The 26790-nt window shown below is 48.8% G+C and overlaps 1 protein-coding gene across 6 annotated transcripts in view; it reads left to right on the top strand.

The window, feature by feature from the left end:
• Rora (RAR related orphan receptor A) overlaps positions 1 to 26790 on the top strand; it is a 648320-nt gene that overhangs the window by 608379 nt on the left and 13151 nt on the right. For 3 of the 6 annotated variants that reach the window (XM_063243381.1, XM_063243383.1, XM_063243387.1), the window contains 6 exons: positions 2668 to 2753; positions 14880 to 15021; positions 18164 to 18559; positions 24292 to 24413; positions 25893 to 26025; positions 26611 to 26718. In XM_063243381.1, coding sequence (XP_063099451.1) covers positions 2668 to 2753; positions 14880 to 15021; positions 18164 to 18559; positions 24292 to 24413; positions 25893 to 26025; positions 26611 to 26718 — 987 coding nt within the window. The remainder of the gene's footprint in view (positions 1 to 2667; positions 2754 to 14879; positions 15022 to 18163; positions 18560 to 24291; positions 24414 to 25892; positions 26026 to 26610; positions 26719 to 26790) is intronic. The other 3 variants (XM_063243386.1, XM_063243382.1, XM_063243385.1) reach the window with 1 other exon arrangement.

Raw genomic sequence — 26790 nt, 5'->3', positions numbered from 1 at the left:
GCTTGTAGAGCAGGTGGGTTTCAGCCACTTCCTGAAGAACACGTACTCGTGAACAAGGGAGCCGTGGAGGGGTGAGCCAGGAGGGCAGTTTCGTCTGACACAGCAGTACACCTGAACGTGCCTCAGGAGAAACCTTCCCGTCCCTTCCCGTGCCCTGCCTAGGGAAGCTTACTCTGATTCTGGAGCCAGCGTTACCCACCAGGGCTAAACACAAACTCGAGCTCCAGCCTCAGCTCTGTGGTTCCGTCCACCTGGTGAATTCCCAGCTTGGCACCCTCAAGATCTGACAGGCCTTAGTGACATAAGCAAGACCAAATGCTAAGATACAGAGAGAAGCCTGACTCAGACCTGCAGCCAGGGCATCCAACTGCCGGTCCGTACGGCATCTCACCAGGCCACGAGCCGTGCCAGAGACGCAGTGCTGGCACAGAGGGTCTGCCTGCCACTTGGAGGACACCACAACCATTAGCAGGCATTTTGGTTCCACTTACAATTCCCAGTCCACTAGGAGCCAGCAGGGCAATCAGCAGCGTGTCATTTTCAGCATGATCCAGACATGCTTTCCCTCCTTGCTCCCCATGTGGCCTTTCCAGGGCCTTCGTATTTTTCTAAAGGACTGACCAGATGTGCTCAGTGTTCCCACTGGTAAGACGGAAAGAAGCTAATTCATGAAAAGCCCAAGTTGGAGAGGAGGGTGTTCTCCCTGCCGAGAACAAGGTCCTCAGGAGGTTTGCTCAGCTCTAGTTCCCGCGTCCACAGCTTGCACTGGAAACTGGCAGAGGCAGGTCCGGGTTGGTCTTAGGTGAACCAAGTACTTTGAGATGCCTGATTATCCTGCTCCCTGTAGGCCAGGGAGGAGGAGGAAGCTGGTTGTCATTACAGACTGACTTGGGGAGGGGCATCCAGGCCGCACTGCTCAGCTGACCTCGCCCTGCAGGATTCCTAGCTGCTGCTTGGCTTCTGTGAGTCTGGAGCCTGCTGGGCCTAAACTCTCCCTCCCAAGCTCTGCAGGCCCTCTGTGGCTCAAATCTTTCCCTGGACTGCGTTAAAAATGTTAGAGCGGCCATTAAACATGGCACACTAGTTTCCTAGTCCCTAACGAAGCAAGACATTAACATGGGGAGGCAGGCTTGCCTATGACAGTTTTTGCTAAGTGCAACCTTAAATATCCTAAGTTGCATAACCCAGAGTATACCTATTAGTGCCATTATTGGGGTGTGCATTAGAGAGCTCTGGATGGTGCAGAATCCATGGGATGCGAGATTTTGCACATTTGCTGCAAAGAACCAGTTGCTGAACAAGCAAAGAAACCGCGTTGGCCCCACTAAAAATAATTGATGGAAGAGAATCTGGGATAGTTGTCCTCCCAAGGAGTCATCGAGCACTTGTCCCGGTCCCCATGGGAGGGAGTTATCAGGACCTGTGGTTTCTAATGAGGGTCCACCCGGTGTGCTCTCAGTATTGACCACCATCAAATCCAAAGCACACCATCTGCGGAAATTCTCTCAGGATGTGAGATTACCTTGGAAGAGTGGGGGTGTGTATGTAACATTGCTTCGCGTCATGACAGAGTCAGGCGGGAACAGTAGAAAAAGGAAATAAATCACCGTGGGCACTTGCAGTTACGTTGTGTGCGTAGCTTAGCCAATAATCTCATGTGATGTCCTGGAGGACAGTGTGGAAAGGAAAGAAGGCGGGATGGAACCTTCCAGGTAAACGGTGACCGAGGCCAGCCCGCCTGCACGCCTCAGGTCTACTGACCTTTATCTCTCATGGAAATTCTGTATTATAGGTGCTCCAAACATTTTCCTTTGCCTGATCATCCTGTTCCTCAAATCAGTGTTGAAATGCTTTATTATACCCTTAACTCAAGATGTAACGTGTTTACTTAGAGATGTGCGTTGCTGCATTTGAGAATATTGGTGTAATATACGTTAATATTTTGATACACCTTCCAGCATTGTTAACCAGCTGAACAGACATGCACAATGTACCAGGAAATCAATTTCAGACACCGAAAACTAAGCAGCAGCATTTCCTCCTTGTCATGATTCATCTCTCTTAAGTGCAAATAAGATATTAACTTACGGCAGAAAGATTTTGATTGTATACAAATGAAGTACTTTTCAATATATGACAACTACCTTAATTTTGTTTCTAACAGACAAGTAAAGAAGTCTTTAACTTACCATCACATGTAACTCATCCGTGTTTTGAATCGGATCATTTTCCTAAGGAGACCTGACTTTCAGGAGTGTATTTTTCTCTCCCAGCTACAAGCTTCAGCCAAGACAGATTTATGACCTTTTAAAAATAATGATGGAAAATGAAGTCGGAGGAAACATTTTAGTATCTGCTTTGCTCTGAGCCCCAAACTGCGAACTCTCCAGTTCTGGAAGGCTTTGAAATGCTGATTCCAGTCTTCTTGTGGGTTCTTAAACACCTTCTCAAATGACCCATTTTAATAACCCAAAAGCTATTATATAAGGAGCAGCCATAATTCAGTCCAGGGCTCTAGGGGGACCCTCACAGTTCAGCAATGAATAGTTAATGCGGTATAATGTTTAGCAGGTTATTAGTTCTCACTATACAAATGCTGATCAGGGAACGCTTTTATAAGGTGTTTAAAAGAAAATGTAATTAACTGGTTGCGTGCTTCTGTTGCAGCTCAAATTGAAATTATTCCATGCAAGATCTGTGGAGACAAATCATCAGGAATCCATTATGGTGTCATTACGTGTGAAGGCTGCAAGGTAAGCCTTTTCAATTGTTGTTGTTTCCATTCATGTTACAATGTAGCTCTAGTTTCTATTTTTTACTGATACGTTTTAAATTTCAATTCCTTAGGAGTTTTAAGCGGGAGAAAGGACAGGATGGCGTAAGTAGTAGGTGTTAAGTGACAATGAACTACTTACCAGTCCCAATTACTTCAGTGCAGGATGACCCAAAATTGTGTATTTTCTTGTTAATTTGTATAATATAATAGGAAGTATAAAAACAACAATCGTATCAAATTTACTCAGTACAAGAGCTGATGGGCTGAAATGACATCTGTCCAGGCGACGCTTGGGACAGTCACTCCGTGAACAAACGCACAGCCCAGTGGTGCCGGGGGCACTGCTGAGTGGTGAAAGAAGCTATGTGCTTTTATTCCTTCTCTGAGAGGAGCTGGAGACTACAGAAAAGCATCTGAGCTGTGCTTTATGTTTGCCACTTCCAGCCCCAGAACTGATGGAAGTGATAAGTATCTGGTTATCGTTTGTAAAATCTAGACTTCTCTACTGCCCCTGCTACGAAGTTCATAAAAAGGTAGTTCCAGTAAGTTTACTCAGAATTTGGTTGTGTCTGTTTGCCACGCATGTTAACATATCCGGCCAGTTATGGAAAGGCTTCCTGGAAGAGCTGAGTTCAAATGCTGGCGTGACTGCTTGCCCACACTGTTCCGGGCAGGTCTTAACCTTCTGGTTAGTGCCCCAGTTTCTCCATCTGTAAAGTGGGTATGACACCAGTTTTCCTACCCTCTAAGGCTGTTCCAAGAATAGAATGAGAAATAATGTGGGGCGGGAAGATAAAGATGTTTATCCTAAGAATTCAGGACTACCCCTTCCACAACCCGCATTGCCTCTGTCATTAAGATTTAAATCCTCCTGCTTATATTGGAAGGACCTTGAGACAATTTACAGGATTAAAAAGCACAAAATAAATAGGAGAGAAGCTATTTAAACACGCAGGAGGCCTCAGAGACAGCCAGTTGCTACAATCAGGCCTGAATTAGCCCTCAGGCTTTTTGCGATTGAGGCAAAATAACATAAAATTCACAAATTTGGGTTGCTTCCCTTTAGTGAAACTAGAAATTACAATGTCATAAAATACAAAATCACCTACAGATACAAATAATTACTGAGACTTTGGGGAAATTAACCTAACGCAATCTTTAACACAGCCACACTGCTCATCATTTAATTTTTATTTTTTTATTCTTCATCTCGCTGTTACCCCCGAAGATACACATTCGGGTACACGTTGGTAATGTGTACACATGTAACCCATGCTCCACGCTCACACCTTCTCCCTGAAGCCTGGGATTTGTGCACACCACCGCACATACCTAATCCCTTTTTTAAAAATTACCTGCCCTTAGGGAGGGGGAACTTTGAACTATGCACCTCTATGATCCCCCTCAGTGCCTCTGGTTCTGGATTTCCAAGGATAAATGTCACCCCCTTTTTTTTGCTCAGTCTTCCCTCCCTCACAGCTAAGTAAGGATTGAGAGGTGACTGCCTTTGGCAGCTGTCGCCCATTGATTTTTGAGTCCATGAGGCTGTCCTTCACCCAAATTCCCACTGTAACAGGCTTTTCTCATGAGGGCTCCTACACAGCAGCGCAGGCCGCACCCCTACTTATCTGTTCCTTGGGGTGTGGTCGGTGTGGCAGCTGTTAGATCTGGGAATTGAGTCCACGGTTGTGTGACTCTGTATGAAAAAGTGGTTAATAACATGTTAGTCGATAAAAGCTGACTTGAGTATCACTGTGCTTACATGTGTAAAAAGTATGCATTTTCTGCCTCCATGTTTACTTGCAAGAACAAATAAAAATAATAAGGAAACAAAGGGCAGTGACTATTCCACAGTTACCTTTTTTCTAGATTCCCCTCCAGGTCCTGGCCCTGTCGGGCTCCATGCCCAGGAGGTTTTCAGTTATCTATGCTTCTGTTCCTCCGCTTGACTGACTTTAAACAGCACAACTCACTGAGCGATAAATAAATGATTTCATCAACAGATTGGGACCGCGCCCAGTGTGGGGCTCAACGGGATTTGTTTCTTTGCAGTGCATGGAGTATCTGTTCCGTGTTAGAGCTTCACTCTGCCGTAGCTCGCATTTTTTATTCCTACTTGTAGTGAAGTCAGGAGACTTCTGCACGCATGTTATTTATCTCGTTCCTACCAGGTGAAGTTGTTAGTATCATGATGAATTATCATTATAAATAACCATGTCTGTGGTAGTGTAATGAGACATGAGGAAATGTCTAATTAGATACATCACACAGACACCTAATGAGGGGGGGAGCAAAAGTGACTGTGATTTCCTGAAGAAATCATTTTATGAATATTTTCAATTTCATTTTGAAATCAACAACCTGAATGCATAAGAAACTAGAAGCCTACTTGGTCGCTGAAATGTGTGTTTCCCACACATTTGCCCAGGGAAGCACTGCGTGGGGCAGTGAAGGCACTTCGGCCATTTTTCCTCTGTATGCGCCGCTCTCCTGGTCCCCGTTGCTACCAGGACAGTGACCACCTTGTGCTGTGCTGTCCCCTAACCCTGCCACCACACTGCCTGGGTTGGAATCCCTGCTCTGCCTTTGGCCAATTTGAGCACCTCCCCAGCCGCCCTGGACCTTAGTCGGTGCAATCTCGAGTAGATCGTGGACTGAGGCAAGAGGATGGCTAGGGCGCGTCCACACGGCTGCTGTCCAGGGCTGCAGAAAGAAGGGCCTGCCCAGGAGAGAGGGGAGGCAGAGGCCCGGCTGCAGGCAGTCTTGGTGGCATTTATCGTACTTGAGAAACGTGTGGAACCCAGTGTGACTGGAGCAGAGGGCCACTCTGTGGGCACAGTGACAGACAAGCATAGAAAAGTTCGCCTTCCCTCAAGTTTGACGGCTGCAGTACGCAATGCTTTTATTCAAAATGGATTTTACTACTTCTTTTGGCAAAGTCTGGGATCAGGCTGGTGAGATTTAAAAGAGCATGATCAGAATGCAGGCCTGGAAGGGTTTTGGTCAGAAAGCATCAGGAGCTTGGGACTGCATGCACCCCCAGCTCTGGAGGGAGGTGGGGGCCACTGGAGGAAAAGAGGGGTCAGCCTTCAAAGCGGACAGAAATAGAAAGTTTTTAACAAACCCTGGTCATTAGTGAAGGTGTCCTTTTGGGAAGACGTATGACCTGTCACTCAGCCTCAGTTCCTGCCCGCACAGTGTAGTGACACACGTGCTTTTTTACCTACCCCGCTTCAGACTTTTTCATGATAACCTACAATGCAGCATTTGGGCTGGTGAATTGGTTTCTGATTACATTTAAGGCCCTTTGGCCTCAGTTAAGCCAAAAAAAAAAAAAAAAAAAAAAGCAGCATTCGCTTGTCAAAGGATTTAGTCATCAATTAATACATCTAAAACACAAAACAGGAGCTCCTGTGAAAAGCTGCCTCTCCAGGTAGTAAAGAGCATGTGAATGGCTTCCTTGTATTAACATTCGCTTCTCACAACAATAGAGGGCCTTTTCACAGACGCCTGTGTGTATAATTGGTCCTTTTTTTCCCCATGCAAAGAAATTAAGAAAGCAACGTCTCGAGCTTTTTTGTATTAGGTTAAAGAGAAACTTCCTGACGTGTTCTAATATCTTTACTTAAACTATGAAAACGACTCCCTGGATGCATTATGCCCGCTTTTCAGCACTGATATGTTCATGCTGGATATTGAAGCTGGCCCCACGCAGTGACAGTGAGAGAGGGTCTTGAGGTCACAATGGGAACCTGTACGTGTTTCTCCAGGTGTTTGCTCAGATCGAATCCAAGTACAGCAAAGCCCGGGCCAAACAGACATCCAGTTCTCCCCACACCCGACACGCGAGGTCAGCGTTTATCAGGGATTGTCTGTGCAAACAGTCATAGACGGAGGAGTGTCACCCACCAGCAAGAGTGCCCTCTGGGAGGTCTGAATTTCGGGACTTCCTGCAGACCTCATGTGAGAGTGTGGCACAGCTCCAGCTAACTTGCAAACAAGGCTGCCTGTTGTCTTCTAAGTAAGGAATTTCCCTCACTGCTTCTCGGGATGATTATTCTCGTGTCCCCTCATTTTAATTTTATGGCCTCCCCATCTTAATCGAGGTAGGCATGCCTTTCTGTACCCTCAGTAAAACTGAATGACCGTCTGTCCAGCTCTATCCAGATTAGCTGACCTTCTGCGTACAACTCGTCCAACGCTGTCTCCTCCCTCACCCTCGTACTTCTGTGCATCCTCAAGACAAATGAAACTGGGACACTGGGCAGCCCGTTTCATACAAGATTCTCTGCTCTTTGCACAAAATGAAGGTAGACACATACCCACTTTAACAAGCCCCCAAATTTCCAATCTGTAGCTGCCTTGGAAAATACAATAGTTAGGCAGGCATACGAGCACTCACAGTAAATCACAGCATTATGAATAAATCTTGGTTGTCAAAAGCAAATGTGTAGCCGTTCCAATGCGTCTGCCATTAGAATTCAGCAAGGCAGCTGTCAGCTGTTTTCTTGTAATTAAACAGCCAATGAGCAGCTAATTAAGACATATGTGTATACAGAAGTGGAAGTGGGTATGTTAATGAGCTGTAGGAATCAATTCATTAAGTGAAAATTGTCAAAAGACCAAACATCGGATCAGCATTTCAGCCTTTGCTTCATGAGGAGGAGCCCCAGCTGGGGGGGACCCCTCCACGCACCTTCGAAGTTGTACCTGCAGTCCCACCCAGGGCCAAACTGTTGGTAATCCCGGTACATTTCAAAGCCTTTCAGGAAGATTAGCAAGCGTTTCCCTGGACAGAAACTTGATACTTATGACCCTTTGAAATGCCATCTCCTTCCCCTGAAATACAGAACTTTTGCATGCAGAACTAAAATACGACCTTTTTTTGCCATCTGTCTTGGGTTTGCATGGTCCAGCCTCCCCACATGTCTATCTTGATGCTTTTGATCAGTGTATGAAAAAAGTCTTTGGCCTCTGGAATGAGAAGCATCAAGACTCGGGGATCAGATCCCAGCTCCTTGGCATACCTGCTGTGTGACCTGGACACACAGCTTCGCCTCTCTGCACTCTTTCCCGTTTGTAAACAGATGTAAAAATACCAGCTTTGCCAATGATACGGTGTGACAAATCACAAATAAGGTCTGCAACGTGTCCTACACATGCTTCCCCCTCTAGGTATTCATTCCACAAGTATTTTGGCTTTAAGTCCTTGGAAGCAAGCACGGCAGTCCATGAGGGAGACAGATGGACAGGCAGCAAGGTGAGGGCTGTGGGGGGCTCAGTTCATGGCTCTAGGGTTACACACAGAGCAGCCAGCTCAGAGCAGATCTGGGAGACAATGAATTTCTCCATCGAATTCGGGAAGGAGAGTTTCCGAGCGGTGGAGAGTTCGTGAGGGAACTTGGAACGCAGTTGTTCAGGCTTGGTTTACCAGTGGGTGACAGAGAGCCAACAGGAAGTCATCGGTAGGGAACCACTGAGAATTGCTGAGCAGAACTGTGACTTGTACATTTCAAGAAAAGATTTTTAGTGACTCCTCACCTGGAAAGAGTGAGCATGGAAACAGGGCAGGCGATTGGGTTGCAGTTCAGGAGATGTCAGATGTGGAAACTCCAGAAAAAGTCCAGTAAGGTGGTGACCTAGATGGGCCTGGCAGAAGGAGGGTGAGGGGAAGCTACCAGAGTGGGTCTCGGTCAGGGATGAGTGGACAGGAGATGGGCCTTTCTGCCTTGAGTAGCCCATAGGGTAGAGGGGAGGCAGGGGACACTGAGGGATACCAGGACGGGAGGTGGGGGAAGATGTGTCCTGTCATGGGGGAAGACAAACACTCAGCTCAAGGCTCAGGAGCTTGTGTGGGTAGAAGGGAACAGGTGAGGCCCCCAACCAAACCATGTGCTGGGGGAGTACCTGTAGGGGTCAGAAGGACCCTTTCAGAGAAGCAGCTGGTGATGGGGGACCCGGTGAGGGCCAGCTCGGTCCAGTCCCCTGCTGTCAACAGGTTCTCCAGAAAGTGGAGTCTGTACGTTGGGTGTGTGTCTCACTGACTGATTTGGACAATTCCTAAATACTATAACTGTGCGCTGTTCCTCGCCATAAATGCTGCTGAGACCAGTGAGTCTGCAGAAGTGTTCACGCTGCTTTGTGCTCAGCTCTGACACCCACACCTGTGGTCGCCAGTGGGAACTTTGCCTCCTCCTCAGCACTGGTGTGCATGGCTCTGCTAATTGGCTAACAGTTTTTAAACACTGGAGCCGTTTCCTCAGCTCTCCTGTTCACCGTGTGTTGGCTCTGGGCCTGCCGTACCTTCACGCTTCACCTCCATTCTGTCCTTCTTTTCAGGCTTTTTAGCGAAGCAATACACTGAGCCCTGGCCTGTGGCACTTGCCGATCTCTCTGGTGTGGGTCCCCCTACCACCTGGCTACTGCATGCCACCCCGCATGCCGCCCATTGGTCCCACAGTAGAGGTGATGAGTGGTACCGTCACCAGGGACTTCCACCGTTCCTACAGAACTGGCATAGATGACCACAAGAATATAAATATTGGTAAAACAGTAAGAGTTATGGTTAGTAAGATCAAAGAACTGGATTCGCTAAGCTGAATCCAGCAGCCAGCTTTGGCGCCTGCTCTGCACCGTCTCCTGAGTTCCCTGGCCTCGGCCCGCTTTTGGGGAGCTGGGCTCCAGGTGCTTGTGCACAATGCCCAGCCCCGCTGCTGTGTCCAGGCACTAAGGAAGAGACTTTTCCTGGAGGGTGAGGACAGATATAAAACCTAATGAAAGGCTCTTCAAAGGTAAGAGGAAATACAGTGAGAGATGTTAGGAAAAGCCTCGTAGATGTGGAAATTGAGGCAGAAAGCTGAGATATGGAGGCTGCGTGGCCAGAAGTTCAGTCTCAGATACCAGTTTTGTTAAGTACTTGAGTGAAAGGGACCAGGACTTAACACCAAGGCATTGGCATTTGAGCCCTGGTTCTGATGCCAGCTGTGTGGACTTTAACAAGTCCTTCAACATTCCAAGCTCCACTTTCATGGTCTGCATAATCAGGGAGCTAGAATTTTCTTTCTTTCTTTCTTTCTTTTTTTTTTTTTTTTTTTTTTTTTTGGTACCAGAAATTGAGCCAGGACCTTGCGCTTGCCAGGCAAGCCTTTATATATCTCTGGTCCATGATCTCTGATTCTTAAGGTACAACCTTCAAGAGAGTTTTGTTAAAATACTCACCATACAGAATCACCAGAATTTATTTTTCTTTTTTGACCCATAAAATGTATGGCATTCAAACTAATATGTAAGCCTGAACTGTATCTCCAGAGGTGATAAATCCAAAGCTTCCTGGTGATCCCAATGCGCTCCCGTTCAGGACCTCTAGGTCTGACAGTACCACTTTCCTGTGACCGCCTTGTTCTAAGGTCCTTTGTGGAACATGTATGTGCTCATGTACGGCCACCAGGTGGCAGTAGTGTGCCACTGTCGCACTAAGTTCTGCCTCGGGCTCTGTCCAGGCCGACCATACTTTAACTGCACCCTTCTGCCCTGCCATGTACTTTGATAACCATAAGAAGCATGCTTTTAGGGGTTGGGGATTTGGCTCAGTGGCATAAGCACCTGCCTTGCAAGCAAGCAGTCGTGAGTTCGATCCCTGGTACTGATAAAAAGGAAAAAAAAAAGAAGCATGCTTTTACAAAAACCAAGAGACTCAGCCGCTCATCTTTCAGACATTGGTGTGACCCTGCAGACCTTGGAGCTGTCCTAGCTGCCTCACAGCGCCTGTGCTTTGCCCGGCAGACTACGCCTGCCTGTCTCTTCTCTTTCACACGAGTCACCCTCAAGGCGGGCTAAAAAGGCTTAAAAAAGAAGTCGCCTGTGTGTCAATCAGCGGACAGATGGAGACAGAAAATGTAGCGTGCACGCACACACACACACACACATACACAGGGGAGTAGCACTCAGCCGTAAAGAAGTCTGAGTCATCTGCAAGAAATGCATCCATCTTGAGACCCTAAAACTAAGCCAAATATATCAAACTCAGAAGAGTAAAGGCACATGGTACCCTTAGATGAGAATGTAAATTATTTATAGAGCAGAATAGTCCACGATAGGAAACAGGAAGCTTTGCAGATGGGAGGAACTAGGAGTGGCGGGAGAGGGGAAGTGAAAAGGACTGAGATGGGAGGTGCAGGTACCAACACCTGCGATGGACACGTTCCTTGTGTATTGCAAACATGTACCAATTAGAAATTTTACGGGAAGAAAGCAGCACACTTGTCATCTTCCTGCCTGTCCCCGTCTCTGTTGTCACAGCTGCAGCCTGACAGCCCCACCGAGCCCCCCGACAGTTCCCTGCCCAACCCTAGTCTCTGCGCCCGGGAGGAGCCTCTGCTCCAGCTCCTGTGCCAGGCACACCGAGCAGTGGACCAGGCTGGAAAAGCAAGGTGTGTCTGTGTGCGCCTGCAGACTGAGACTCATATGTAAATGTCCTCTTACAAGGAGGTGGCTCAGCACAGGCAAACAGTCCCCTCAGCCTTCTCCATGGGCAGGCCCTGCAGGGACAGTGCGGTGGGCCAGCTGGCCATGGTGACAGAGCCCTGCTGGTGCCCAAGTCCTGGGACTGAGACCGAGGTGAGTGGACGCCTGGCAGCACCCCATGGATCCAGGGTCTATTCCCTTGCATGGTAGAACTACACGACAAAGAAGATACACAACAAAGAAGAGTAATGAGGATCCCAGCATAAAGGCTTTCTAAGCCTGGGATCTGAAGGCTCATCTTCTCCAGTTTCTTCTGGCCTGGCCCAGGGGCTGCCACAGAGAGGCGAGCTGTGAAGCTGGGAGGAAACTGCACGCGTCCACCCCCGGGCCTGCCTCCTGGAGGCTCAGGAAGGGCAGCTGCTGTCTGTGCCCACTAATGTGAGATTCTGTGCTGCCTGGATATGGAGACCCCCATGTGACACTCGTAGACACCCAGACGCAGCCCCCAGGCCAGCCACACGGGAATACCAGGTGATCCAGAGCAGAGTGGTGACAGGAAACCCTGGGCTGAGCCTGTGGCCATGCCCCCAGGAAGGAAGTGTGCGTGTGTGCAGCCGGGCAGCAGACTGGCTGGCGTCATTACAGGGGGCTGGGGTGCAGCTCTGGCCTGTCACCTGCCCGTGATGGAGAACGGTCCCTGGAAGCACAGCGCCCTCCAGCTGAGGAGGCAGCTGGGTGTTGAGGTCTGGGCTTGGGCTCACCTCGGGGAGGTCTGCTGGGGCACTGTTTGCTCCCTAAAGGGATCAGCCAGCTCTGGGAAGGGCCATACCTCAGAGTCAGTGAGACCCTGATATGAGAACATCAAAAATACAGCATAAAGTCATCGTGTGCAGTGGTGCATACCTACCATCCCAGAACTGTGGGAGGCTGAGACAGAAGGGTCTCAAGTTGAAGCTCAGCCTAAGCAACTTAGCAAGGCCCTGTCTCAAAACAAACAAAACAAAAAGAGCTGGAGCTCAGTGCAGAGGTCCTTGGTTCAACCCTCTGTACTGTTAAAAAAAGACAAACAACCCAGAGTGAATAGATGCAATTAATACAAGCGCTCACTCCGATCCCCATCCTGACGTGCTCTCCGAGCTTCTGCATAAACAGAGTGGACTGGTGGTCACGTGAAGACTTCTGTGCCAGCAGCCCGGAGCTTCACTAATGGTTGGTGTGAGGTTGAATTAAAGGTGGGAACTAGGCGCTATGGCATGGCTCTGTTCATGGCCCTCCTGTTAACACCCCGGAGCTTGCCTAGTTCTGGATTTCAGGCTTTTGAAAGAAATGAAGGAGCTGAAGGGGATCCTGAGAAGAGATGTGAAGGGTGGGAAGCAGCTAGGAAGACAGATGGCAGCCATAGCCAGTGGGTCTGCCTGGGTGACGTCAGGAGACAGCTAGGCGGCCCCTGTGCTGGTTCTCTTGAAAAGAGACCCCTGGGCGGGCCTCTCAGTGCTACCTTAGACCACTGAACAAACTGGAACGGGCTGAACTGAGAAGCCAACAAAATTGAGTACCTGCTGACAGAACCAGCAGGCCCTGACACCTGCAGTGACCACAGGGAAGTGTGCGTGGTGGCATCATACAGAGCAAAAGATGAACACCTGCCACCCCAAGGGAGCATGCATCCCAGACGGCAGCGAACACCTGGCCAGGTGACCTCAGGGATCTCTTTCCAAGGAGCAGCATCCTCGTACCACTGTACATTCTTCAGCTCTGAGACTCACTTCTGTTCACAGGGGACAGTCACACACACACACACACACACACACACGGCCCACAAGGAGGAGATTGCTTCGTGGAGGAGGCTGGACTCCATGGAGGATGGATTTAAAGTGTGAATAGGGAGCCTGAGATCCCGGAGCCCCAGCCTGACCCACATTTCAATCACAAGCAGCCTAGCGGAGTGGAGAAGAGCAGCAGGTCAGGATCCAGCCCCGGGGTCCCAAACTCGAAGACCTGGGGACTGAGGTCACCACCTGGCAGCTACCGCCCTGGCCCATGAAGGCCTCCTCGTCACCCACGCAAGCAGCCAGAGGTACCGGGTTGCTCTTCCCAGGCATCTCCTGTACCTTCCACTAGAATAGTGAGGGGAAAAATCAGAAGACAGAAAATTTGTTGATCACCCACCCACCAAACCAATAATGCATCTCACTTTGGGGCACAGCTTTCCAGAGTTTCTTGGGAGTTAAATTATATGGGTACCTTTTTAAAAAGTACTACACTGCTTAGCTCTTTAGCTGCTTTTAAAAAATGCACCAGTATATTTTTATTGCCTCTCTTCAGCAGTAATGCAGTTCTGAAAAACCACTGGTTAGCAGGGCTGAATTCCACGGTAGGGGTTTACTGTGGGACTCGTGGCTTGCTCATGGTGGACATTGAGGATACTTCTAAATTTTTTCATATTATGGGTAATGCTGTGAAGAATATCCTTGTAGGCTGATCTGCGTAATGTTTTAATATTCATTTTAAGCGCATACCTTAGAAGGTAATTACTGGTGGTGGGCATATCTCTAACAACTCTTTTTGGTACCAGGGATCAAACTCACGGCCTCATACTTGCCAGGCAGGCACTTAGCCATTCTGACACAGCTGCTAAGTTGGCCTGTAGAGAGTCCCCTTGGAGGGGGATGTCCTAACACATTATGGGCTCCCTGGACCGAGATGCTCCCCTGCACGCTCACGTCCCCCGGCTGGGGCCATCTACCTTCACCATTGCAGCTTCAATGGTGCTAAATCCTTTCTGTTCCCTTTGTGGGTTTGCCTCATAGAAAGAAGAAATCTGTGCAAAACAAGGACACACTTTCCAAGTGAATGATAGGGAAAGCAGTACATAGTAAAGCCTGTGGGTTGCCAGTGAATCATATCCAAAAGGAAAACTTGCAGCTTTACAAAAGAATGGATGCCGAAAATCAGTGCGCTGAAAATACTTGGTGCTGAGAATTATTCAACAAAAGTAGAGTTCATGCGGTCCACACCTGGTTCCTTACGGTCCACGCCTGGTTCCTTGCGAACCTGGGTTACACCCTCTCACTTCCTTAGCATTGCTTCATGTGCGAAAGAAACTTAAGGACCGTCGGCGTGGCTCTGTTAATCTTGAAGGCCATGATCCCGAGCGCTGGGTTCCCAAACTGACCCGGACTCTGGCTGACCCACAGTAGCCCCCCGAGGGCACCAGGATTGCTGCACGGTTGTGTGTTCCCCAACTCTGGATGTTCCAGAGGAATATTTGTGTTTATCAGACTAAAATATTTTGGTTTAAATAAAACTTAAAGACTCACCCCTGTCCATCATTCCATCAATCTCAGGACTTTTGGTCCTTAGAGCCAAAAACAGGAGTCAATCTCGTGCCTTGGACCCAAGCGCCTGTTTTGAAGTAAAAGTTTTGCAGCTTACGGGATGGAGGATGGGGCCCTGGGGATCAGTTCTATCCGAGGAAAAAGCAGTGACTTTAATTTCATTAATGGTCTCCTGGATGCTGCCGCTACCAGTTTAATTCTCCATTAAATATTAATGGCGCTCAGCGCCCAGCGTACTGCCTTCAGCGTCACGCCCGTGAAACCGACACTAACCTGTTCTATATTTTATAACTGAATCACAGGGCTTTTTCAGGAGAAGTCAGCAAAGCAACGCCACCTACTCCTGTCCTCGCCAGAAGAACTGTCTGATTGATCGGACCAGTCGGAACCGCTGCCAGCACTGTCGGCTGCAGAAGTGTCTCGCTGTGGGGATGTCCCGAGATGGTGAGCAGCTCCACACCTCCCGCAGCAGAGACCCCATCCGCTAGCCCAGGAGAGGCCCCGTCCCCCCAGCAACTCACAGCTTTGCAGAATCCACAGAGCTGCCGTCCCCCCAAAACCACTAGAGGCAGCAGAGTGGCTGGTGGGGAGCTACAGAACAGGGGAGCTGACACCCAGGAGACCCCAGCTTGTGACACTTCTGACTGATAGGTCAGGTGGATGAACTGCCAGAAGGTTAAAGTCATCTGAGGGCCCAGACACCTGCACTTCCCACCAGCCGTCACCTGCCTTCCACTAGTCAGTTTATCAGCCAGACGGATGAAATAGCTTTGGTGCTAACTGGGTCTTTTGAATCCCAGGCCAAAGTCATATTCATGTGCACAGAATGTGTGAAAATATTTCATTTCACTAGCAGACTGTAGTTTAAGGACTAGAGACCCTAACTGTCTACCGTTCAGTGACAGACATTTTCAGATCCTTCTGGAAAACTATTTGAAATACACTGAATAATCAATACTACCAGATTCCAAGACGCTATTAAACAGGGAAACTGCACGGGATGTACAGCTAGTCTGTCTTAAGAATTTTTAAAACATATCAGCTACTATCTTTAAGAGAGGCCTTTGAAAGAAACTGGCCTGTGTGGACAGCCTGCCTGCCCATAACCAGATGTTCCTGGGCTCTACGGACCCACCAGGGGACAGGCTGACTTCCTCACAGCCACCCTGGGTACCACTGTAAGAGACTCAAATCACAGAACTTAGCATGCATTCTCTGAAATTCCTGAGACACACAATTGCGCAGTTCATCTGATGACACCAAAGTGACAAACTTAGGTGTATTCTTTATGGGTTAAAGTCACTAGCTCTCTTCTGAGCCTGGAAGTTAAAGTCACAAGTTGTGTGTGCCTTTTCCCAGGAGCTGGTCCTTTTATTTCATTTTCTGGATGATAAGATTACTTTTGTTGTTGATGTTAGAAGTTCAAATACAGCTGCAGAGTTACAGCAAAGTAAATTTGACCTCTGGGTATAAATCTCCTTAGGTTTCCTTCTTTTCAAAAAACAAAAGTCCCCTCAGGATACTTTCTGGAGTTTTTACATACAATAAGAACTAAGACCAGCCAGGGGTGGTCATGCTCACTTACAATCCCAGCTACTCAAGAGGCTGAGGCAGGAGGATGAAAAGATGGAGACCTAGCGGGATAACTTAGCAGGATCCTGTGTCAAAAAATTTTTAATTTTTTAAAGGGTTAGGGCTAGGTGGGATATGGGTTTATAAAATCAAGTTCTAGCATTTTAGGAGGTTAATGCTGAAGTCGTCGTTAGATTCACGCCCTGGTTTTTAAACAGCATTAAATGGCAGAATTGTTGCTGGCTTCAGCTCACTTGAGGAGTGCGGTTTAACAATTCTCGGTACTGTGGTGTTGTGACATAACTCCCCTTCAAGCCCAGGGTCCCCGGCTCCTGTTCTCTCCTCACCAGGTTCTTTCCCTGCTTCCTTGGAATTTTCGTTGCTTGTTTTTACAGTTCGACACCCCGCCTAGATCTGAGGCAGTTCTCTGGTCCTAATTACTTTATCTGATGCTCTTTTTTGAGGCTTTCCTAAAAAGAGTTACGTTTCCTTTTCTTAATCTAGGTACATAGGAAAATTCCTGTACAAAGAAAGTGGGTGGAGGATTTCCTCTCGGTATCAAACCAGTCTGAGGTTTTTTTGGGATAATAAAGAGATTTCCATTTAAAGAAAAAAAAGCAAGAAGTCTAGGGCTATACAGCTCTAGGTGTATTTTGGGGCAGTACTGAGGATTTGAACCCAGTACTTGCCCAGTATGCAATAGCCTTGGGTTCAATACTCATACTACAGAAAAGAGAGAGAGAGAAAGAAGGGAAGGAAGGAAAGAAGGAAGGAAGGAAGGAAGGAGAGGGAAAAGAAAGGAGGGGGCAAATCACTTGTGGGTTTGGAAAGAATTTGGAGGCTCACAGAGTCATAGTCCTGAAATTCAGAGTCCACGTGGGCTGCTGAAGCAATGCCATCTAACCGTTGTTCCCAGAATGGTAGACAGTGACAGCCCATTAGTCTTCTCTGTTCCTTTGTTTTCCCTGCACAAAAGGACAGCGCATTCCTTTTGGCAGGAGACGGGGAGAACTCCTCAGCCCAGCTAACAGTGGCCTTGGACACCTTCTCCATCTCTCCTGCCCAGGCTCGGTAGCTAGGACAAGGGTGAGAAGGGTGAGTTCATGCTGGTGATCAGGACCAACTTTAACCATGACTAGGAGACCCACAGCCTGCAGTGGAGGCCTCGTGAGTCCAGCTGAGATGTACATGAGTGGGAGAATCAGAGCAGGAAATCAAAACCCCACCCCACTGTTTCAGGAGAAATTATCGGAGATTCTGGAGGATCTGGAAAGTTGCTCTGGCCATGGCTCCACTTTAAAACTGGGGACACAGATCCACCCCGATGCAGGGATCATGTACAGCACTGCCTTCGAAGATTAGGACAGCAGAACCATCGCTTAGAGATAGGTCCGAGGATTTCCTGAGGGCTTCCAGGGACCTCGACTGTAAGAGAGCACTTCTCAGGGCAGGCACAGGCAGAGACTGTGTCCAGGGAGTCACACAGCCTCACCCAGTCTGTCTGGGCCGCACAAGCCCAGCTGCAGCTGTCTGATGAGCAAGGACCTCATGGGAATATGCAGAACAGAAAATCCAACAGAAGGGGGGACCAGACCACTTCTACCTCAGTGTACCCAAGGAGTCTGCACCCCAGACCGTGCTGAGCTAGGACAGGGGGTCTGGCCCAGCTGCACAGTCCAGAAGGAATGTCCCCCTTAAGTTACTTCTCAGGGTCCCCTCCCTGTGCACCCAGGAGCAGCTGAGAGCACGAAAACAGCAAATTGCAGGGGACTGCCACAGGGGTACCGGGGTCCCCATTCTGTTCCTGACATAGCTTTGCCCGGGATGGGAGTGGAGGTGGGGGATTGAGCTACCAGGGAGGGGTGTGGTGGCCCAGGCGGGGCTGTGAGGCTCTTAGTAGGGGCAATGGTCCTGACTGTGGCCATGAGGCTTTTGACCAAGCCCACCTGAGAAGGCCCTCCCGCTGGTGGGAGAGGACCAGGAGAGCGTGAGCACCTTGGCTTTTCTCTTCCAGCCGTGAAGTTCGGGCGGATGTCGAAGAAGCAGAGAGACAGCTTGTACGCAGAGGTGCAGAAGCACCGGCTGCAGCAGCAGCAGCGAGACCACCAGCAGCAGCCGGGGGAGGCCGAGCCACTGACGCCCACCTACAGCATTTCGGCCAACGGGCTAACGGAGCTGCACGAGGACCTGAGCACCTACATGGACGGGCACACCCCCGAGGGCAGCAAGGCCGACTCGGCGGTCAGCAGCTTCTACCTGGACATCCAGCCCTCCCCAGACCAGTCGGGGCTGGACATCAATGGGATCAAACCTGAGCCCATCTGTGACTACACACCAGCATCCGGCTTCTTCCCCTACTGTTCCTTCACCAACGGAGAGACCTCCCCGACCGTGTCCATGGCAGAGCTCGGTAAGGGGGTGCGCGCGTGCCGAGCAGTGCAGCACACCCTGATCGCCCGGGCCGCTCTGCATTCCAGCTGACCTCTTCTGTTTTTAAATTTTGGGGCAGTACTGAGGATTTGAACCCAGGCCTTTGCACTGAGCTGCATCCCCGACTCTTTTTAATTTTGAGACAGAGCCTCACCAAGTTGCCCAGACTAGGCTCACACTTGATCTCCCTGCCTCAGCCTCCCAGAGTGCTGGGGGCTCACCTCCTTGGCTCTCGAAGGCCCACTGTTTCCCATAGTGTGGCCAGAAAATTCATATCCCTCTCATCACCACAGCTGAGACAGGATAAAGGAATTCAGCCTTTAAGCTCTGCAGGGAGCAGTACATACTCACGGCCTCATTAACCACCTACTTCACTTCCTTTACTTACTCCAGGGATCGCTTTGTACGTGAGGTCACAGCCCCCAGACTGAACTGGGCAGGTGCATGGGTTTGGTTTTGATTTTTGTTTTTTGCCTAGTGCAGAATTTTTAAATTTTGGAACTGATTGCTAAAATTCAAACTTTTTTCCATGACGCATAATTGCCTATATAGAACATTGTGTTGTTTCGAGATGTGTACACACAAGCACAGTTGGCACACCACTGCTGCACACATTGTTCACGTCTTTGCAGAGAGAGCTACTCAAACGCCTCCTGTCTAGTGGTTTTTACATGCTCCATACAGTACTGCTAGCACAGTCACTGCACCGCACAAATGGACACCAGAACTTTCTGCCATTGACTGTAACTCTGTACCTTTAGCCGGTCTTTCCTGCATCATCCTCTCCCTATACCTGGACTGGGAAGCTCAGAGGTTCAGCTGGGGTGTGTGTGTGTGTGTGTGTGTGTGTGTGTGTGTGTGTGAAACTCAGAGTTTCAGCTGGGGTGTGTGTGTGTGTGTGTGAAGCTCAGAGTTTCAGCTGGGGTGTGTGTGTGTGTGTGTGTGTGTGTGTAGCTCAGAGTTTCAGCTGGGGTGTGTGTGTGTGTGTGTGTGTGTGTGTGTGTGTGTGTGATTACACCAGCCCAGCCTTTGCAGATGTCAGCCACCAAATGGTCCCAGTTGGGGTGGTGCCTCCTGCTGGTCACCCCACTAATCCCATTTCTGTCATTTGCCCAACCCCCTCATATTCTTTTAACCTTGATGTGTATGGTAAATACTAAGGGGTATCTGTCTTCTTTGCTCGCCAAAATGCTGCTTTGAGGATGAATATTGATGACAAAATTGACAGGTTTCCTATAAGGATCACTATACCAACCAAAAAAAGCCTGTAATTTCTGTCCTGTCTTTATTGATGGGACCTGATGCTGCTGGGGATCTGTGACCTAGAAATATCGATAACACCAGACAGTGGGAAGCTTCCCACTTCAGGGAAGATACGTGAACATGCTCTGCTGTATTTAATTGATTTTTAAATATAGCACTATTATTAGGAGAACCTCTGCAGTGCGAGAGTTTGATGTGCTCTTCCTGGCGACTCCTCACCCAAGGTTATAATCCTTGGGGATATTTCAATTAGAGGGAGTGGAGCTGACTAAGTTAACACGAGGGGAGAATGAAGACCTCAGATGGAGAGAGCCAGCGGGTTCTGACTGGGGCACAGAAACCCTTGGTTCGCAGGATAATGGCTGTGTTCTTTACACGGCTTCTCCAGCTCCGGACCTCATAAAACACCTTTTAAGTGAAAATTTATATTCCAGTAAAAATCTTTCTCCAAATAGAACAAATTGAATGTTCTTTACAGTTGCTACACAAGCATCTCTTTATGGGGCTAAATTTAAATCCCCCAGCGCAGAAATTTCGAGCCCAGGCTTTAACCACTGAACAGCATTAAAGTGTGTTGCTGTGCTTTTGATTAACAGAGAAACCTCTGAACTGGAAGCCAAGCTGAGCAGGGATAGGCTTCATTTTTTTTCTTGAACTAGAACAAAACCGTCCATTTGTGTCATGAGATCTTGGTTGACTGAGCCTTAAGCAGACCTGTAATCAAAGTAAAATTTTCACAAATGAATAAGGATATTGAGGGGAAGGTGACATGAGCCCATGAAAAATGCCCTGACTGGCTTCAGTTGGCTTCCACTGTCCCATAAATACTTGCGGGTCCAGCCTGTTTGCTGGTCAGATGTTCAGTCCCAAGATAAATCCATAGGGCTGAGCCAACGTGCTGCCTTTGAACTTGGCACTTTGGCTAAAACCACACAAATGCCGGATGGGGCAGTGCTGGCTGAGTGCCATGCTTTGCCCAGCCCCCAGACCCCTGGCCCCCAAACAGCATCCTCTCCCGCGGTGGCATCTCCAGTGCCAGGCAGCCCTGGGCCCTCGTGCTTTGTGCTCGTTTAAATTGGGAATTTTTCCAAAGCGTTGGAGCCTTTTCCACAGTGAATTAAAGTAGCCTAAGGTGACCTAACCCCAGGGTGACCTAAAATTCCTCACTACTTCCATACAGTTTAAGCCCTGCAGCCTTAAGATTCTCAGCTTCTTGCAGACAAAACTTTGCCATCAGGCAATGAAATCAGCTGTACAGTAGGAAAGTGTAAACTCACGTAGCTGAAGTCCAGTTCTGTCTCTCCATAGCAGTACTCACAGCCTTTCCCCTTGAGTGGAACACGTCTCTATCCTCAGGTAGCAGTGATACCTGGGAAGTGCACTTACAGCCTGAATTGTATATTCCAGATAAACAAGACAGTTCTTTCTTTTTTTCTTTTTTTAGTACCAGGGATTGAACTACTGGGTTGCACTCCCTAGGCAGAGGCTGAGCTAAATCCCCAGCCTATGGTTCTTTGTTTTTGAAGTACTAATCATGGGCCTGGGATTTAGCATAGTGGCCTAAGTGCCTGCCTGGCAAGCGTGAGGTCATGAGTTCAATCCCTGGTACCAAAAAAATAAAGTGATAATCAAGTAATGGCTGATTAACGCCGATACGCTGGGCAAAGCATGAGATGTGAGCTTTCCTGGTGCTGATGCTGCCCTTGCTCTGAGCTGTGTCACCCTGTAGAAGGTCACGTGCCCACACGGAAGCCAGGCCGTGTTCAGCTCCTAGCACTGCTGCCTGCCACGGAAGCCCATGTGGCTCGGCCTCCCTAGAAATGAAGTAGAGGCAGTCATAGGACCATAGCCCTGCAGTCCGGAGGCTTAAGCGAGGCAGGGGAAATACGGTCTATATGTTTTCATGTATTTGCAATACATGTAAAACAGAGCTCCTTCTCACTGTGAAATCAGTGACCTCAGAAGCCAGGATTTGCCTGATGTTTAAAAGTTGTACAATGTCTGAAATCTACTCTACTTGGAATTGGACTGGAAGGCAGTTGGTGCGAACGCAGCCACTGCCCTCTACTGGTGCAGCTTGGGCATTGCGTGTCCCGTTGTCACGCTGCCTACTGGCCTCTGCAAAAGCAGAGTGGTTATTTGGTAGAGACAAGTTGCAGCTGTTTCTTTGCCCCTAGTTTTGGGGATCGAATCTTGGGCTTTGCACCTGCCACGCATGCTCTCTACCAAAGAGTTATGCCCCCAAGCCTCGGTAACATTTTTTAAGATTAAGTGAACCAAGATACTGACTGCACTGGCTGGAAAAGCAGCAGACCCCGAAGAATCACAGCGCCCTCTTGCCTGTGAATAGTTGGCCACACTTTTTCCTTAAAAAACAAATTTATGGGCTAGGGATTTAGCTCAGCAGCATAAGTGCCTGCCTTGCAAGCGCATGGTCGTGAGTTCAATCCCTGGTACAAAAAGTAAATAAAAATAAATTTACAAGAGCCCAACGTGGTGGTGCATGCCGGTGATCCCTCCACTCGGAAGGCTGAGGCAGGAGGATCATCTCTAGTTCACAGCCAAGCTGGGCTACAAATTGAGTTCGAGGCCAACCTGAACTGCATAGTAAAACCCTGCCTCAAAAAGACAAAAAAAAAAAATTAATAAAAAGAGTTTACATTTCCATACACTGTCTTATGTAGCGAGCACTTGGTCCCAGAGCTAGTTCAGTGTCTTATATATGCACTAATTTTCTGGTTTCTGACTCCTGTTTCCTTGTCTTGACCCTTCATATGCATCACTGATTCTAAGATTCAGAATTTACTGGCTGCCTCCTCTTTAGATTTCTCTTTTTCTTTGCTCCACAGTGTTGTGCCTTTGTTGATGTTTTGTTTTTTCTGCCATCTACCCGTGCTGTTTTAGCATCTCTGTGTTGCCAAGTAGGGCCATTAGGATTGATTATGTTTCTGTGTCTCCAAGGAGAGCCTAGTTTCAGACGCCACTTAGGTAAACCTGCTCTGTTTTCACACAAACAAGCCTCCTTCTGTTTGAGGAAAGTGGCAGCAAATTTACAGACAGACCCTTGCAAGCCTCGCCATGTCTGCCCTCAGCAGCGCTGCCTGGTGTCCATCCAGTGCCCGAGGTGCCCTCAGTGTTTGATACGGTTTCCGAAGTGCGGATCTGCATCAGTTCTTTTCAGCACATCTGTACATGGGTGCAGGAAGTTGAGCTCACACAGCACTAAGCTACATCCCCAGCCCTTTAAACAAAAATTAAACTTAGAGACGGGATTTCGTTATACAGCCCGCGATGGCCTCAAACTTTTGATCCCTGCCTCAGCCTCCCTAACAGCATCACCTCCTCTCATCACTCTCTCCTTCCGTAACCGTGGTTACCAACCTGCCTCTCACTGGGCCCCCTGCCCAGCCTCTCTGTTCTCCCACCCACCCACAACACTGCTTATCCACGGCTGTCCCAGAATCACCCTGTTTGTTTCCGTCCACCATGCCCCGCATGGAGCTGGTCCCCTCCCACACCACCCACCCCCCCGCCAGGCCTGCCCATCCTCCAGGGTCCAGTGCAAACGTCCTCATACACCAAGAAGCCCCTTCCTGCTCCGCTAAGTCAGCACTGATCTCCCCCTCACCTAACAGTACCGATTACTTTTTTAAATCTCCATACTTCATTGGCCCGTGCCTTACACCTTTGTTTTCAGTGTGTCTACACCTGGCCAGATTATGAATTCCCAGAGAAAATGTGTCCGGCATCATCTTTAATGTCATGATGCTTCACGTACTCAAGTATGCTCACAATCCATGGTGTGTCAGCCTCCTTGCGTTTCCACAGCAGCCTTATGGAATGAGTCCTATTTTCTTCATTTTACAAATGGAGAAACCCAGGCCAGGAGAAGTTAAATAACACACCTCAGATCGCAGCTCATGCATCACAGCACTGATACAGTCCTTGACAGTCCAGATCTGAGTCGGTCCCCAACTCCCCTACACCTAGAAATATGCCCGGTTCCTCCCAGTGTCTACCTGCTGTTTGCAGGTGAGACAAAAGAAATGCAAGTTGTCCTCATAATATCTCCAAGCTTTCCTGACTTTTTCGGGCTAGCATAAAAATGTCACAAAGATGTCAATCATTCGCCTTCATATCTAGCTCAGAATTTATTCATCCCCGGATATTAGGGAGACACAGAATGAGGTCAAGGGCAGCGTGGCCTCTGAAGTCACGGAGCCTCTGTGTGGCTGATGGCTTTGCAAGGCCCCTGTCCTCCGTCCTCCCTTCCCTGATACAGAACAGATGCAAACAGCTGTCTAAAGCATAAGCTCATCAGGACTGGTGCAGCCACTGTGTTCTGCTTATTGCTTTCCTAAAGCAAATGTTAAGCAGGGGAACCACTGCACTCCCAGGGAAGAATGTGGCTTCTCATGTCTGCCATCTCCTCCTGTTTCCCCCCCGTAGAACACCTCGCACAGAATATATCCAAATCGCATCTGGAAACCTGCCAGTACTTGAGAGAAGAGCTCCAGCAGATCACGTGGCAGACCTTTCTGCAGGAAGAGATTGAGAACTATCAGAACAAGGTAGGAGCCAACGCAGCCGGCTCAGGCCTCGGGCTGCACTGGGGAGGGTGCTGGGGCAGGAGACCCATCCCAGAGCACCGGGTGACCAGAACGTGAGTGGCTCGTACCAGACACCAGATCTCCGATTTAAAGCCTCCCTTCCTTCCAGAGCTGAGCGTGTGTGCCTGGGGCTTGACCATCTCAATGAGATGCCAGCATCTGAAATTTCCACGATAAGGAATTCTGTGGTGTCATAAGTACAAACATAGCCCCCTCAATTTGTCACCAGGGAATAGATCCAGTAGCTTCCAGAAACATAAAAGAAAAAGAATTTGCCCTCATAGGATCTGGACTGGACATAAAATATTCTCAGCTTCATGTGTCCAGGGGTTTAAACGAAGGCGTTTGTAACACACGCCAAATCCCGGTTCAGAAGCTATGATCATAACCCTGACCTGAACCTGGCATTATGACTCTGCCGCTCCCGTGCAGTGCCCTGACCACTGAACCACCAGCAGGAGGGGATAACTGGACATGGGAAACTCAGGGCTACCCAACCCAAGCCTTTGGTAAAAAGAAAATGCCATGCATTTTTCCAGTAATCTCAGCAACATAGGCTTGGAAAGGATGGTAGAGATTATCGAGGTTCAGCTTCTCTCTCCCGTTACATATGGGGGAACAAGTGTGGCCTGGCCCGAGGCTGGGGAGTGAAAGCGTCAGGACCAGATGCCGGCTCCTGGCTGCAGGTCCTGGTTTCTCAGATGCCAGCAGGCTGGGGAGACAGCCAGCCTGAATGCAGCAGATCCGGGTCACTCCCTAGCTGGTCAGTGAGTGTAGGAAGGGAAACCAAGAGCCCAGGCCGAGGGGTGGCCAAGTGTCATCCTTGCCTCTGACCCCTGTCTCCAAGTGGCCAAGCTGCAGAGAGGCAGCAAGCAAGAAGTAAGTCAGAGATGCTGGGATTTGAATCTGGCTCCTCCAGCTCCTAGCTGTGAAATACCCATGGACTTCCATGTCATTTCAGGATGATAGCTAAGCGTTCCTACAAAGATGCTGTGAGACAAGGGTGTCATACGGCATCCAGCTCACAGGAGACACACAATAAATTGTATTGACTGCCCTTTATTTAAAAGGGCATGAAGTGGTATTAAATGTCCCAAGGCAAAAAAATCATGGTTTGCAAGACAACCCTACGTGGCTACACTGTGGCCCGGGGCTAAAGCAGTGGCTGCGTTGCTCTCTGGACTCCTCAGCTTTTCTGCTCTAAGAGGGGTTCTTAGCCTCTTCTGCCAGCCACAAGGTAAGAGGGGGACAGCAGGCAGCTGACAGAACAAGGAAGCGGGGCTCATAGCAACACAAATAACAAGGCAACTGTTTAGTTTTCAGTCCGCTGGGCTTTGTGCGTCTCTTTTCAAAGAAAGGACTTTAAAGAGCAGGGGCAGTGCAATGAATTGTTCCCAGGACCCTGGGTGACCTGCATGTTGCTCTTTCCCCGTTTAACAGCAGCGGGAGGTGATGTGGCAGCTGTGTGCCATCAAAATTACAGAAGCTATACAGTACGTGGTGGAGTTTGCCAAACGCATTGATGGATTTATGGAATTGTGTCAAAACGATCAAATTGTGCTTCTCAAAGCAGGTATGCACTTTGCAAGGGGATTCTGATGAGTCGTCCTAACATGCTTTTGCCTGCTTGTTAAAGAAGTGCTTGGTAAGGAAGGTGTCGAGAGCAGTTTCTCCCTTCAGTGATGATAGCTCAGGTTTTCCTTAGCAGAAACCCAGTGCTTTTGAAAGGTTTCTGAAGCCATGTTCAGGAAACATTCCCTCTGCACTGCTTCTCCTCCCAGTAAAAGGATTAAGTTAAAGGACACCTACATTCCCAAATGTTACTGCCACCTGTACTTTTTTCTATCCTCCTGCTCCTAATTCTGAGTTGTTAGCAAGAGGCTTGCAGAACTCAGTCATTCCAGTGTGATTTTTTTTCGATAAACATGATTAAATACTTCCCTCGAAATTCAGGCTCCACTTTGCAAGATTAGCGGTATCCAGGACATAATTTGTAGCTTTGCAGCTCAATCCTTGTTTTCGTCAGACAGGGCTTAGCTTTAGCGCGAGGGTCTTTGCTTTACTGCAGGAGAGGTACTGCATCCCGGGGCCCCTGGGCTGCTCTGCGCTGAAGGCCTCCCCTAGAGCGAATGACCCACGCCATTCTGTGTGTGCTCAGGTTCCCTAGAGGTGGTGTTCATCAGGATGTGCCGTGCCTTCGACTCGCAGAACAACACCGTGTACTTTGACGGGAAGTATGCCAGCCCCGAGGTCTTCAAGTCCTTAGGTAAGGACGTCGCACGCCACCTTCCTTGATTTCCAGTCAGGGCTTGGGGAAGGATGTGGGCTGGGGGAGGGC

Source organism: Cavia porcellus, unplaced genomic scaffold, assembly GCF_034190915.1.
Source record: "Cavia porcellus strain 051 isolate PalLab524CR breed Dunkin Hartley unplaced genomic scaffold, mCavPor4.1 scaffold_38, whole genome shotgun sequence".
NCBI classification, from domain to species: Eukaryota; Metazoa; Chordata; class Mammalia; order Rodentia; family Caviidae; genus Cavia; species Cavia porcellus.
Note: the sequence above shows the minus strand (reverse complement) of the source record. Positions and strands in the feature narration are given on the sequence as shown.